At 53.6% G+C, this 15,518-nt stretch overlaps 1 protein-coding gene across 2 annotated transcripts in view; it reads right to left on the reverse strand.

Annotated features, from left to right (window-relative positions):
• Nucleotides 1–15,518, reverse strand: part of FAM179A (family with sequence similarity 179, member A) — an 84,296-nt gene that overhangs the window by 49,530 nt on the left and 19,248 nt on the right. For both annotated transcript variants that reach the window (XM_011972572.1, XM_011972571.1), the window contains exons 5-8: nt 13,239–13,450; nt 12,306–12,496; nt 4,755–4,801; nt 1,683–1,849 (exon numbers count right to left, since the gene is read on the reverse strand). In XM_011972572.1, the coding sequence (XP_011827962.1) occupies nt 1,683–1,849; nt 4,755–4,801; nt 12,306–12,496; nt 13,239–13,450 (617 nt within the window). The remainder of the gene's footprint in view (nt 1–1,682; nt 1,850–4,754; nt 4,802–12,305; nt 12,497–13,238; nt 13,451–15,518) is intronic.

A 15,518-nucleotide genomic window follows, 5' to 3' on the forward strand; every position in this document is an offset into this window, starting at 1 on the left:
TGAACATGCTTCTAAGGTGCAGCTCACTCTCTTCACTGATATATGAGGTGCAGGGCAAGAGAGGAAGAGAGGAGCCAAGGATGCCCGAGATGGTTGACCTGAGCCACTGGAAGGCTGGAGCTGAGTGGGTCCCCTGGGGAGACAGGAGGTTTTGTGAGGTGAGCATTCAAGGGTTGAGTTTTAGACACAGTCAGTTGGAAGTATAATTAGGCACTTAAGCAGAGGTATTGAGTAGCAGCTAAATATGTTAGTCTGGAGGTCAAGGGAAGGTCTAGGCTGGCGAGGGAGGTGTGGGAGTCCTCAGCGTAGAGATGGTACTTAATGTCTGGACTGGATGAGGATCTAGCGGGTCAGTACAAATAGACGAGAGGCCAGAGGGCTGAGCGCTGGGGCAGTTCCAGCATCCAGAGGCGGGGGAGATGAGGAGGCAGCAGCCAAGAAGGGCTGGAAAGGAGCTGCCTTTCATGTAGTCAGGACCAAAAAAGAGCCACCCCTCACCCCTATCCCTGGCTGGAGAATTCAAGGATGAGACACAAGTCGTGTCAAAAGCTGTGATGGGGTCAAAGTAGACGAGGACTAACCGTGGCTACATTTGGGAAGATGAAGGTCATTGGCGACTCCAGCGTGGGCAGTTTCAGTGGGGAGTGTGGACTAATGCCTGTTAGGCGTGGACTCGGGAGAGAAAAGAGACGCAGCAATCATTTTGTCTTGGTTTTGTTTTGCTTTCTTAAAATAAGAGAGGTAACAGAGAGCTGATACGCTGATAGCAATGATCCCATTTCAACGAGAATATCGTTGACGCCAGAGAGGGAACAAGTGTTGGAACTGAAGGATTAGCCGGATTGAGCAGAACAACAGGAGAGGGTGGTGAGCCAATGGGATGCTTGAAATTGAGACCATGCTATGGGGACACACTTTAGAATGCCAAGGCCTACGATGTGGCCACGGGAGGGAGCACAGAAGCGGGGTGGAGGATGAGCTCGTTTCGCTGCACTGAATGTTTATGTTTCATGTTCTGTGGTCCTCTCTGCGGTGGGAGGGCTGTGGTGATGACTTACACAGCCACCCAGTCTCTAACAGAGAATACGCACCCAGGAGGCCTTCAAGATACGCTTCTTGACCTGGAATGTTCTCTGTTTCAAAGAATGAGCACAGGCTCCTCACTACAGTGACTCCCCAAGCTTCACTAAATTCGTTCAAACCAGGGAAATGACCACCTTCCAAGGCCACCCGAGAAGTGTGAGGTATTCGCCAGTCCGTGGAGCACAGCCCGTGGCTGATCAGACCTGAGTCAGCTGCCTCTCATTTGCTATGTTGGGTATTAGTTCAAACCACGCAGCCCAGTTCACCTAAGGCATCCTGCTCTCTGCCCCACATCCGGCTTCCTCCTGAGCCCTGTGCAAACTCCCTGTCCTCCTTCCTTCCTCCCTGCTACCCCTCAGCAACCCTCTGTAGTCTTCCCTGCACCTAGGTCCCCACCCCACTTCCAGCCCCTATCCTTTCTCCAGCCCCCACCCTAACCCCGTCTGCAGGTTCTGGCCTTTAGTACTTGGGTGACTGCCTCAGATTCTCCTTGCTCTGCTCTGTGGCTGGTCCCACTCTTGAATACTTCAGATGCTTGCCTTCATGTAGCCTGCGGTCCACTCCAGCTCCACTTCCTCCTCCTCCCGCTCCCCAGGTACCTTGGTGTTGATCTCCTTCCGGTCCTCTTCTTTCAGCAAAGGGCAGGCTTCTTTGGCATGGTCAAAGGAGAAGGCTGTCAGCGTGGGAGCAGACTGAGAAAAAGGCAGGGCAGGCTTCTTGGCAGCAGCAGGTCTGTCTCTGATGGGTGAGGCCAAAGGTTTTGGCTCTGAGGGGTTGAGAACAGGAGTGGAGCTGAAACACCCAGGACCCTCCTGAGCTCACTGACCCTGTGGCTGGCTCAACTCTACTGCTAAGCCCCGCACCCTCAATTCTTCCTCGATGGAGCAAGACCTGAGTTAGGTTTACTGTACAGGGCAGCACTGGCAGGCATGGGGCGGACTACCTGTGGACCAGCATCACCCCCCATTCGTTCATTCACTGCACACTTTATTCCAAGATAGGTGCGGGAGTGGGGAGGCTGGGCGGGAAACAGGGCCAGATGTGTTATCCAGGAGATGTAAGACATTTCCTGAGAATATAAGTGTATCTGTCCTGGGAGGCTTGTACGGAAGGAAAAGAAAAAACAAAATGGGCCCACCAATGCTTTCATATGATTGTGGGCTTGCCTGAAAGCATGACGCAGCAGGAAAGGGCAGAGTTGCCAGGACCAGAGAACTAACACTAGTCCAGTCTCATTTTACAGATGGGAAAGCTGAGAGCCGGTGTGATGGGTAATAATAGGTGCTGTCTGGATTGGATGCCTACATAGCTGGTAAAGTATTGTTTCTGGGTGTGTCTGTGAAGGTGTTGCCAGAGGAGATTGACATTTGAGCCAGTGGACTGGGAGAGGAGGACCCACCATCAACGTGGGTGGGCACCATCCAATCAACTGCTAGCTACCATCACAGCTAGAACAAAGCAGATGGAAGAAGGTGGGATCACCTTGCTTGCCGAGTCTTCTGGCTGCCTGCTTTCTCCCCTGCTGGACGCTTCCTTCTACTCCTCCTGCCCTTGAACATCAGACTCCAGGTTCTTTGGCCTTTGGCCTTTGGACTCTGGGACTTGCACCAGTGGCACGCCAGGGGCTCCCGGACCTTTGGTCACAGACTGAAGGCTGCCCTGTTGGCGTCCCTGGTTTGAGGCTTTCGAACTTTGACTGAGCCACTACCAGCCTCTCTCTTCCCCAGCTTGCAGACGGCCTCTTGTGGGATTTCACCTTGTAATCGTGTGAGCCAATTCTCCCTAATAAACTCCCTTATATAGAGACATATATCCTACTAGTTCCATCCCTCTGGAGAACGCTACTACAGCCAGTAACCTTCGAATGCTCTTGGGATGGATAAAATACCCATTCACTTCCACTTGATGGCATCAAATCCACAGTATTGCTTTGTCATTCATACGTTCCCCATCAGCGGATTTTAAAGGTACATTTCTCATTATGAAGGCAGGGCTCAAACAGGTTCATTCATTTTCTGCCACTCAAAGGGTTTTGAGCTCACCATCCTTGGGTGAACCTGCAAGTCAGGGGTCTGCTGAGATGGGGCCACCAGCTGAGGCTGCCTGAGGCTGGAAAAGACAGCTTACATCTGGGGCCCCTGCAGAGCTCCCAGGTCACCCGGGTCCTCTGCCCAGCCCGTGTCTTCTGCAAAGGATTCCTCTGCTTGGTGCAGGGAGAAGGATCAAGGGCCAAGGGGAAAGAGGGGCTTTGAAGCTTCATCTGCCCAGAGGTAAGAGGCAGAGCAGAGGGCACATGTGGTAGGCACCATCTGGCCAGCGCAAGGACTGCAGGAATGCCACAGATGTGAGGAAGCCCCCAGCTTCAGACAAGACCCTGTGAGCCCCTACCATGTACTAGGCATGTTGCACATAGAGGGCAGTGTCAGCCCAGCTGTGTCAGCCCAGCTGCCAGCCAGAGGGCAGAGAGCCCTTTAAGGACTTAACTACTTTTTATGTCATTTCTTCACCTGCACCCCAAAGGTATGCCCTGGAAAGCCTTGTCTGAGCAGCCTGCCCCTGCCACAGCCCCCTGGTGACCTGGTTCTCAAACAGCAAGCTGGAGAGCCAGGGGAGGAAGTGGTTACTGCCTGGGGTCTCCTGGCCCAGCCCCCACACCAGCATCCTCTGGGTTAGCTCTTAAGGTCACTCAGGGTGCCAGTGCATTTCGCCACAGACTGCCTGAGCTCACCCTGCTGCAGCCTGGCCCGGGAGCCGGGGAGAAGCAGCTGCCGCAGAGGTTTCTGTGCCAGGCCCAGCTTTGTGTCTTGATCCCAGGGCCTCTTGGGCAACAGCCACCCCTCTTCCCCAAACTGCCTCACCAGCTGAGCTGATTAGCAGAGTGACCTGCCAGGAAGCTGGTCCTGGGAAGGCCACCCCTCCTCCCGGGCAGCAGAGCAGCTGTCTCCAAATCTTCCCTACCATGGCCTGGGCTCGGCGTGTGCTGCTCCCCAGTCCTGCAGCAGAGGCTCAGCTTCCATCCACCAGTCCCACCTCCCCATAGAGTTCAACCCAGGAAGGATCCTTCCTCCCTCTTTAAAGGCCTCCTACCTTGCCCTGTTCCCTCTCCTTGCCTCAATCCTGTGCTGGCCCTATTCCCTGACAGCTAAAGCTCCTGGGGCCGGTTGGCTGAGGTTTGTGGACTCTGGTTTACCTTCTCATTCTCTAGGTGAGGAATACTCTCTCTATTTGCTTAACACACTGCAAGGGGCAGCTGCTTGATGTGTCAAGACCCCAGCTTTAGAGCCATGGGAACTTGACTGCAAGCCTGACGGGCCTCAGCGACCAGGGAGAACATCCTGTTCACAGAGCCTTCGTGTGCCAGCTCGTCTGTCACACAGGGCAAGCATCATCTCTCTTATCGAGGCCATGGCAAGCTGCACAAACTGGTGTATGTCAACACACCTGATGTACCAGAGCAGGTGCCAATAAATGTCACTTCTCTTCCACACCTCGCCTGGGCCTGCTGCCACCCTCCAGTTAGACCTCCGGTGACTTCAGCTTCCTGCTGTGAAATGAAGGGCCCAGACACAAGAGCTCTCAGATCTCCTCTGGCCCTATTTCTGTTTCCATGACCGAGGGCAGGAATGCAGAGAGTCAAATAACAAAGGGAGGTGTGCATGGAAAATACGTACCCACAGATGCAGGGGTCTTCTCCCGAGGCCCACTCTCCCGAGCCAATCTTAAAAGAATGGGGGAGAGAAAAGCATCACGAGGGACGGCCAGCCACAGACACTGCTGGGGGAGCCCAGGGTGGCTCCAGGATGGGGCAATGGCCAAGATGGGGGACTGAGGGGAGGGCACTGTTATCTCTGCAGAGGCTCTTGGCCCAGGATTCAAGCTGCAGGAGATACGGCTCCCTCTGCAAACACAAGGGCAAACTGACCACCAGGCCAGGTTCAGCCCCATTTCCTGGCAGTGCAGCTCACCCATTCCCCAGGAGGCCAACACCCACACGGAAACTGCTGGCTTAAAGGAAGCCCCCACCCTCCCGCTGCGCTGTTTGGGCCTGTGGAACTGAGAGCAGCTGCAGCAGACAAGGGTAAACTGCCTCTCAGCTCAGAGAGCACTGAGCTCAAGTTCTCCAAGCTGCCCCAACCCCCGTGAGAGCTCAGTGACCCCTAAACAGTCCACTCCTCATGATTGTAATCCCTATCCCCCCATCTCCCATCCCCCAGGGACTGGGGGGTTGACCCCCTTTGCTGTGACAGGAAGTCACCACCGTTTTGTACTAGAAGTTCAACCCCAGTTACCCACAGGAAGGGAAAACAGTGGCATCCCTGGCACTGGTTTTAATTGTAATTTCTTAAGTTGGAAGCACCATTTACTTATTCAACAGGTATTTACTGAAGACCTACTATGTGTCAAGCACCATTCTAGACACTGGGAATGGAGCATCAATAAGACATGACACTCCCTGCCCTCCGGGAGCTCAGGTTCCCATGGAGACCAGCCCTGCAGCATCCCACATGGCTTTCCCCTCTCAGCGAACATCAGGACCCACTGGGGGGATGACGGAGTAACAAGCCACAGCAACAGGACAGGAACATAACATCCCATGCTGTGGCCTCAGAGGATCACAGTCCAGGCCAGGCTGGAGGAGAGGCGGTAGGACAGCCCACCTCAGTGCCTGCCTGGATCCAGGGGAACCCTGATCCTTGGGGACTGTGGAGGTCAGGGGACCCTGGGTCCATGGGAGGAGCAGAGCTTCAGTCTGGGCCTAGATCAGCAGGGACTCGCCATTGCTCCCAGGGCCAGGACCAGCCTCTTGGGTCTAGACCCACAGGGAGGGATTGTGTGGGCTGGAGATAGTAAGTGAATGCCCCAGGGTACCCCTGACCTGGGGAGCCCATCCCCTAGGCCTTTGCCATTGTAACCCACCACTGCCCAATCACTGCCCAACGGCACTAACAGGATTGGAGGCAGGCGGGGAAGGGAAGTGGAGCGTCAAAGTCCACACGGTTGCCCTTGGCTTCTAGGAGCTCATGGAGGTCCCAGGCTGCCTGAGGTGAGCACAGGATGCCAAAAACCCCGATGCCACCCCCTTCTCCGAGGCCTGGCCTCATCCTGCTCGTGCCTTGGCTTGGGGCCCTGAGCTGCAGCCTCGCCCCCACCCCACCCGCTACAACACACACACCTGCTCTGAGCAAGCGATTTGGCCTCAGAGGACTTGGCTCAGCTTCTCTCAAGCTGTGGACCTTGGGGAAGCCTCTTGCCCTCCCCTTTTCTAGAGACCCCTCAGCAGAAAGGAATGAGGCCAAGACAGGCCACACCGATCAGGGACCCTGCCTTCCTGCACGTGGCAGCCCCACCGCACCCTCTGTGAACCTCACAGAAAACCCACCACCGCTCCGGCTCCTCCTCAGGCCCCAATGAGGTGGGCGGGGCAGGGGCAGCAAGAGCCCCTCCCTGCTCCAGCCCAAACGTCTAAGCGTGTCCAAGAGTGGCCTCACACTGTCCCCAGCACCTGCCTCTTCTCCTATCCCCTCTCTCCAGGAAGGGTGCTGGTATCTGTCCAGCGGCTGAAGCCAGAAACTCAGGCATGGTCTCAGCTCCCCTATCGTCAGCCCACATCCAGCCGGTGGCTTAGCCCTACCATTCGTCCCGTCCCACCCCCACCTCTGCATCCTCACCCCACACAGTCCCTGCCTCTGCCCTGTTCAGACACCCTTGGCCTTCTCCCTGGATTCCTGCAGCAGCCCCACCTCCATCTACACGGTCCATGCCACTCTGAGGTTGCCAACGTGCCCTTTCTAAGTCACAGCAGATGCCACGTTCATACCCGAAAACCTTTGGTGGCACCTCCTCACAGGAGGATGAAGCTCCCACCTCTCAGGTGGCAGACAGGCCCTTCACCCCCACCCCACAGGCTGTCACTCAAGGATGCAGGGGCTCACTCCTCCTTCCGTCTCTCCCTCTTCCACCTCCGTCTCCATCTCACAAGTGTGCGCTCACCCTTTCCTCAGAAGTCTGCCTGGCGTGATTCAGATCTCTTCCTCCTGGGTCACCAACATGACAGGCAGCCTTCGCCTACACACCCAGCTCTCTGAACTTCACCTTGATGACTTCCTGAGAGGTATCTCTCATGAGCTCCTGGATCACACAGATTATTGCCTATTTGGCTTTGAGTTCATAGCGCCTGGCACATAGTAGGTGCTTAACAGCTTTTTTTTTTTTTTTTTTTTGAGACGGAGTCTCGCTTTGTCACCCAGGCTGAAGTGCAGTGGCCAGATCTCAGCTCACTGCAAGCTCTGCCTCCCGGGTTTACGCCATTCTCCTGCCTCAGCCTCCCGAGTAGGTGGGACTACAGGCGCCCGCCACCTCGCCCGGCTAGTTTTTTGTATTTTTTAGTAGAGACAGGGTTTCATCGTGTTAGCCAGGATGGTCTCGATCTCCTGACCTCGTGATCCGCCCGTCTCGGCCACCCAAAGTGCTGGGATTACAGGCTTGAGCCACCGCACCCAGCCAACAGCTTTTAAATGGACAGACGGATGAGTGAAATGGTGATAGAGCCTCCATCCCCTCCATTGACTAGAGAGCCCCACATTTTCAACAAAGAGAAATCCATGTCACAACTAGACAGGAAAGGACAGATATTTATTATGGAACTAATCCACGCCAGGTACCAATCCTGGCCCCACGGAAGCCACAGAGGTTTTTGACATATGGCGCCTGCCTTGTGGTGCTCCAGGTTAAAGAACAGAATGAGGTTTAAATAAAGTAGGCTGGGCCAGGTGCGGTGGCTTACACCTGTAATCCCAGCACTTTGGGAGGCCGAGGTGGTTAGATCACCTGAGGTCAGGAGTTCGAGACCAACCTGGCCAACATGGTGAAACCCCATCTCTACTGAAAATACAAAAATTAGCCAGGCGATTTTTTGTATTTTTGGTGGTGTGTGCCTGTAATCCCAGCTACTCGGGAGGCTGAGGCAGGAGAATCACTGGAACCAGGGAGGTGGAGGTTACAATGAGGAGAGATCAAGCCACTGCACTCCAGCCTGGGTAACAGAACGAGACTCCATCTCAAAAAAAAAAAAAAATTAAAAAAAAATTGGCTGAGTGCAGTGGCTCATGCCTGTAATCCCAGCACTTTGGGAGGCCGAGGCGGGCAGATCACCTAGTGTCAAGACCAGCCTGACCAATATGATGAAACCACATCTCTACTAAAATTACAAAATTTAGAAAGGCATGGTGGCATGCCCCTGTAGTCCCAGCTACTCGGGAGGCTGAGACAGAAGAATTGCTTGAACCCAGGAGGCGGAGGTTGCAGTGAGCCAAGATCATGCCACTGCACTCCAGCCTGGGTGACAGAGTGAGACTCCATCTCAAAAAAATAATAATAAAAAATAAAAAACAAATAAAATAAAATAAATTTAAATAATCAAGATTTGCCTATTTTGTTTAGTGGAAGGGAGGGGCTGAGGCACTTCCTGGGCTGGATGCCTGCGGACAATGAAGAGAAGGCCACTTCCCCTCCTTGCCACCCTTTAAAGGGAGAGTAGGTAGACATGGAACAGTAGAGACGGAATGAACGGGTGGGGAAAGGGGTGAGAGGCTGTTGGGGGCGCAGAGATGGATGAGGGGAAGCACCATTACCCCTCGTAAAGGGAAGGATGGATGAGTGAAATGGTAATAGGTCCTCAGGGTCTGGAAGGGTAGGAAGGCCCCGCAGAGCAGCACTGGGGGGCAGCGGGGAGGAACTGTGGGGTCGTGGGCTGGATGGACCATGAATGTCAGGCCAAGGAGACTCAGCATGATACGCCTGGGTCCTTGACACAAAGGACCCTGCATTCGTTCAATCAGGAATGTCAATACAGGCAAAGTGCATGGAAGAGGTGTGCAAGGCGGTGGGGGAAGCAGGAAAATGAAAGATGGGGATGGAAAGCACAGAGCTGCAAGGAGACAGGTTAGGCACTATTAGGGAAGGTCAAGAAGGAGGCGGAAGTGTGAACCAAGAGGGAAAGGCAGGGGCAAGAAGCGGGTGGAGCTTTCATGGCTGTTAAGAAAGACTTGAGGGGCTATGGAAATGTGTTAGGAGCAGGAGGCACTAGGAACAAGGGTCGAAGATGACTCTGAGACTTGAAGGCCAAGGAGAAGGTCTGCACCTTGACAGCAATGAGGTCTTGGGAGCGGGTGGTTTGGGGAAACACGAGGTGGTCCTTGTTGCCATGATGGCGGCACAGCCTCCCTGTCTCTCCCTCTGGTAATGGATCACATCAGCCAGGAGAAACTGGAGATGCCCAACAGAAAGATGGAAACAAGTAGCCTGAACTGTGGATGGTTCCAGGGCTAGAGCAGGAGATGTGAACTCACCCACATCCCACCATCTGGAAGACTTGGACACACACAACGGCCCTAGGAGAAAACAGGAGATGGGGGCAAAGAGCCCTGGAACAATTTCGGGAATGGCAGAACTCAGAAATGGAAGAGGGTACACAGGAAGCTGCCTGGAAGGTCGAGAAGCAGGTGTAAAGTCAGGATGCAGAAAAAGAAGAAAAATTCAAGGGCCATCCATGGTTTAAATGATGCAAAAAGGTCAAGAGTAAGGAGATAAGAGGAAAAGTCACAGGTCTGGGGCCAGCGAGTCATGAGAGGCACAGACAAGGCTGCTCCGAGGGGAGGAAGAGGCCAGCGTCTGAGTAAGAAAGGGGAGGACGTGTCCAATGGTGAGGAGGCAGAGGTCAGTGGAGCAAGCTGCTGTCTGAGGAGGCTGATGGTGAAAACTGAATAGAGAATACGAATCCAGAAGCAGGTTCATGGATGGCTCCCCATACCCCACAGGGTCGGAGAAAGACATGAACACGTGTGTGCACAGAGGGAAGGCACCAGGGAGACAGAGGAAATGAAGAAGTGTGAGAAAAATGGAAGAATCCGTCATCAGGCACCAAGAAACGGGAGGGAAGCAGTCACAGGAGGAACTGGATTGTGACTGCACTGAAGGAGCCAGGCCCATAGGCCCTGAGCACATGCACACACACTCCACGCACATGCACTCACACACACACATGCACACACATGCACTCTCACACACATGCACTCACACACATGCACACATGCACTCACACACATGCACTCACACACACGCACACACATGCACTCACACACATGCACTCACACACATACACATGCACACGCATGCACTCACACACATGCACTCACACATGCACACACATGCACTCACATACACATGCACACACATGCACTCACACACACATGCACTCACACACACATGCACTCACATGCAGACACATGCATGCACACACACTCACACATGCACTCACACACATACACATGCACACACATGCACTCACAAGACATGCACGCACACACACGCACGCACTCACATGCACTCACATGCACTCACACACAAGCACTCACACCCATATACACATGCACACATGCACACACACATGCACACACATGCACTTGCACTCACACATGGACACACATGCATTCACACATACATGTACATACTCCACACACATGCACTCATGCACACACACGCACACACATGCACTCACACACGCATGCTTTCACACATACACATGCATGCACACACTCCACACACATGCACACACCTACACTCCACACACTTCAAACACATGTAGTCACACACAAACATGCACTCACACACATGCACACACACACGTCACACACACATGCACTCATGCACATGCATGCTCTCACACACACACATGCACACACATATGCACTCCACACACATGCACCCACAGACGTGCTCACACTCACTCCACAAATGCACTCACACACACACGGTCTCACACACATGCACACATACACACCCCACACACACACATGCACACACATACATATGCACACACACTCCACACACATGCACTCACAACACACTGTCTCACATATACACACATGCACACACCCCACACACATGCACACACACATGCACTCACATACACATGCACACATGCACTCACACGTGCATACACATACACGCACTCACACATGCACACACATACACACTCCACACAGATGCACTCACAGACATACACATACATGCACACATACTTCACACATGCAGACACATACTCTTGCACTCATGCACACACAAACACAGACATGTACACTCACACACATGCATGCACTCACACACATACACATACACACACATACTCTTGCACTCACATACATGCATGCACTCACACATATATGCACATATACACACTCATACACATACACTCACACATACATACATGCAGGCACTCATACAGGTATGCACACACAAAGACACACTCAAACACTCTCACACACACGTGCTCTGACATCACTCTGGACTGACCCTGGGGATGTTGCTGACCACCTACAGCACTGTCTGTCTTAACAAACCATAACCCGATTTATACCAACACAAAGATCCTCTTCCCCACTTGTTTATATGAGGAAGATATGAAGACCCCTTTTCAAGTCCAAAAGTTTGTGGACTGTCCCCCATACACACGGTACTGGTTGTATTTTTAGTATCCATCAAATAAGAAAATATTTAATTACAAAGAGCTGCCATTAACTATATCATGCTTTAAAATAATTAGTGTTTTATTCATGGCCGGGCATGGTGGCTCACACCTGTCATCCCAGCACTTTGGGAGGCCGAGGAGGGCAGATCACCTGAGGTCAGGCGTTTCGAGACCAGCCTGGCCAACATGCTGAAACCCGTCTCTACTAAAAATACAAAAATTACCAGGGCATGGTGGCGGGTGCCTGTAATCCCAGTTACTCAGGAGGCTGAGGCAGGAGAATCGCTTGAACCCGGGAGGCGGAGGTTGCAGTGAGCTGAGATCGCACCACTGCACTCCAGCCTGGGCGACAGAGCGAGACGCTGTCTCAGAATTATATATATATGATAAAATAATTAGTGTTTTATTCATTTCTCCAGCAACCTCATCCACTAAGGCACTGGGAGAAAACAGAGGCTGGAGACATTGTCCATGATGCCATTGACCCAGCCTACCAGAGCCGAGAGGCAGAAAAGCCCTGGCAACCATGCTGGGACCTCCTCAGGTCTGTGGCTCATGGGTGGAGCACCCGGCCCTTTCCCTGCCTGGTGCCCCAAGAACTCAACCCCATGGAGGGTCGGCCATGAGGGCCCCCAGTGGATCTCAGGGGGACAGAGGGAGAGAAGTCAGCAAGGAAGGCTTGACTTAGAGTTCTTACCGCAGGTGTGGGGCCCTCAGGCCTGTGAGGACTGCCTGGCCTGGAGGTAATGGGCTGGGCAGGGAGCCAGGCACACAGGAGGGAGCCACTGCAACCGGCCTGGCCTTTGGGATGGGTGGGATCACGATGCCCCCTAGGGACTTCTGCATCTTCTCATCATTGCAGTGCAGGTATTGCCTGGAGATCTGTGCCTGGGAGCAGAGGCGGGACAGGGGTCTGGCCTATGGAAACAGCCCACGGTGAACGCTCACCTCCCAGGCACCTCACACAGTGTGGAGCCTGCTGTCTCTTTCTAGCCACATCACCCTAGGACCCCCAGAAGGCTGACTGCTTCCTTACCACTCCTGGTGAGGAGACTGGCAAGCCCTTTTGTGACTATTATTTGTTTTTCTGTTCTCATTTCAGAAAAATCCTAGAACATCAGAACTGGAAGGACCTTCAAACACATCTGGTATAAACCTCTATTTTCATAGATGTGCAAACTGGGGCCCAAAGAGGGGTGTGACTTGCCCACAGTCACACAGCCTCTGAGGGGCAGAGCAGAAACCAAGGCCCAAATGTGAGTCCTAGCCCAGCATTCTTTGCCACACTCTTGCTTAAAATGGAGAGGGCCAGAAAGCAGGAGGAATTCTGGAACATGTAGACTAGAGAAGGCCTAGGGGACCACCAGTTCTAGGGCAAAGGTCATGCAGCCTCTGGCACAGCCACCCAGAGCCCCCAGGCCAGCTATGGAGGTTTGGGATGCTGTGAGAGGTAGTGAAATCAGAGCCTTGAGCCTCTCCCAGTGCTGTCCCTATCCTCACTGCAGACCTCGAGACACCTCCAGGGATGCTCAGGACATGGGGTCAGGGGTTGGTGGAGGCTAGAAAGAAAGGCAGGAGGAAGGGGGACAAGAAGCTGAGGACCAGACTCCCAGCAGTCGAACTGCCTTACCTCCTGAGCACCGGGTCTCAACTCGTGAGGACCCGGAACGTTCCCTGGCAGGTCCAGGCCCTTCTCTTTGACTCCACTGGCCTCGGGGGTGGTGGGGATACTCTGGATGGGAGGCATCAGCCTGGGCACCCTCAGCAGCCTCTGAGAGGTGGCTCGGGGGATGGTGCTCCGCAGGGGAACTCCTTGGGGGCCCCCCCCTGGATTCAGAGAGGCTGTACAGGGATGGGATGAGAAATCAGTTAGTCCCAGAAGACCAGGGAGTGGAGGGGGGATTCAGACCCCAGCAACGGGGCCTTCTGCCCTGGGAAGGACTGGGATGGTGAGGAGAGAGGCCAGACCTGCCCCCAGCCCCACCACTGATAGACTGAGCAAACAGCCGCTTCTGAGCGTCTGTGCCATTCCAGAAAGTGCTGTCTCCAGAAAGAGATAGCACTTTCTGGATTTAGGACTCAGAGGCAGCGTGGGAAGGAAGGGAAATAAAAGCAGTGCCAGATCAGGAGGAAACATGGCAGGTCCTGGCCGCGGGTAGAAGCTATGTGGCCCCGGGCAAGCCACTATCTTCTGAACCCCATTACGCTTCTGTGGAATGGGATGATTCAATGACATCACTTCTATAAGATGCTAGGCAAGTACGTGGCACATGACAGGGGCTGATAAATTACTTCTGCTCCCCCCTCCTTTTCGGCTAGTGATGTGGGGGCGTAGCTGTTTTGACACAGCTAACGTAGTCTAAGACAGGCCGCCACACTTCCAGCTCCTTTCTGAATGTTTCAGGTGCTCAACAGACATTCCAGCGCCCTGTGCCCCACCCCACCTCACCCAGCAGCCATGCCTCGGGCAAAGGCACAGGGCAAGAAACACTGGGGTGGGCCAAGAGCTCAGGGTTATCTTTGCAAATATTGGTGATGAGGAATAATAAAAAAAAAAAGACTAGCATTTTAACTTTTGTTCTGGCCTCATCAAAACCACTGCATCAAAACAGCCAAGTCAGGCCAGGCGCAATGGCTCACATCTGTAATCCCATGCACTTTGGGAGGCTGAGGCGGGAGGATCACTCGAGGTCCGAAGTTCAAGACCAGCCTGGCCAACACGGTGAAACCCCATCACTACTGAAAATACAAAAATTAGCCAGTGTGGTGGCACACGCCTGTAGTCCCAGCTACTTGGGAGGCCAAGGCAGGAGAATCGCTTGAACCTGGGAGGCAGAGTTTGCAGTGAGCCGAGATGGCACTACCGCACTCCAGACTGGGCAACAGAGCGAGACTCTGTCTCAGAAAAAAAAACAAAAAATCAAAGATTAGCTGGGCCTAGTGGTGGTTGTCTGTAATCCTAGCAACTCGGGAGACTGAGGCAGGAGAATCGCTTGAACCTGGAGGTTGCAGTGAGCCAAAATCGCACCACTGCACTCTAGCCTGGGCGACAGAGCAAGACTCTGTCCCAGAAAAACAAAAACAATAAATAAACCAGCCGAGTCAAAATATCTTCTGTTCCTGCACAGTTGCTCCCCTCCTGGCTTCTGGTGCTGGTTCTGTTCTGTCTTGGAGCACTGTTGCGCTGTGGTTAGCCTGTGGGGTGATGAAAGGATGAAGAAGAAGGACTGTGGTCAAGTGGAGACCGTGTCACTTGTCGGGCCACCTTGGGCCCCAGCTGGGTGAGAGCACAGAGGAGTCAACTCGGCCTCAATGCAGGGGCCAGAGCAGCCCCAGCCCTGCTCGAGGGCCAGAGATCCCTGGCCCTCCATGCTTGCTGAGAGACCTGATAAGTCTACAGGTCACTGCCCATCAGAATATTAGGTAGAACAACTCCATTCTTTTTTCCCCTACACTGGAACTTCATAAAAAATAAACGAAATGACTAGAAAAAGGCTTCAAACCCCTAAAGGAGAGAGTCGTTGGTGTGGCAGCTCTAGAAGTTGCACCTCCTGCAAGTTCTAAGGAAGCTTCTCGGGCACTCCAACCCCACCTGCTGCCTCTATAATATCCAGCCAGGACCATTCCTCCCAGGGGCTCCCTGGCATCCTCCTGGGCTCCCCAGGAGCTGGACATACCCCACAACTCCAAGGAGAGGCTCAGCAGGGGGAGCAGTCTGCACAGGGGAGGGGAAGAACAGCCAACAACAACCCCAGGCTTGACAGCAGCAACCACCTGCCTCTTGAGAGCGCTTCCCCCTTCTTCCTAAGACCTCAAGACTTCTTACTGCTCTTGTTACCCAAGAGTTCATTCTGCTAAAAAGAACCCATAGGATTCGCCCAGAAGAGGAGAGAAAGAAGGAAAATAGTAA

Source organism: Mandrillus leucophaeus, unplaced genomic scaffold, assembly GCF_000951045.1.
Source record: "Mandrillus leucophaeus isolate KB7577 unplaced genomic scaffold, Mleu.le_1.0 Scaffold13, whole genome shotgun sequence".
NCBI lineage: Eukaryota > Metazoa > Chordata > Mammalia > Primates > Cercopithecidae > Mandrillus > Mandrillus leucophaeus.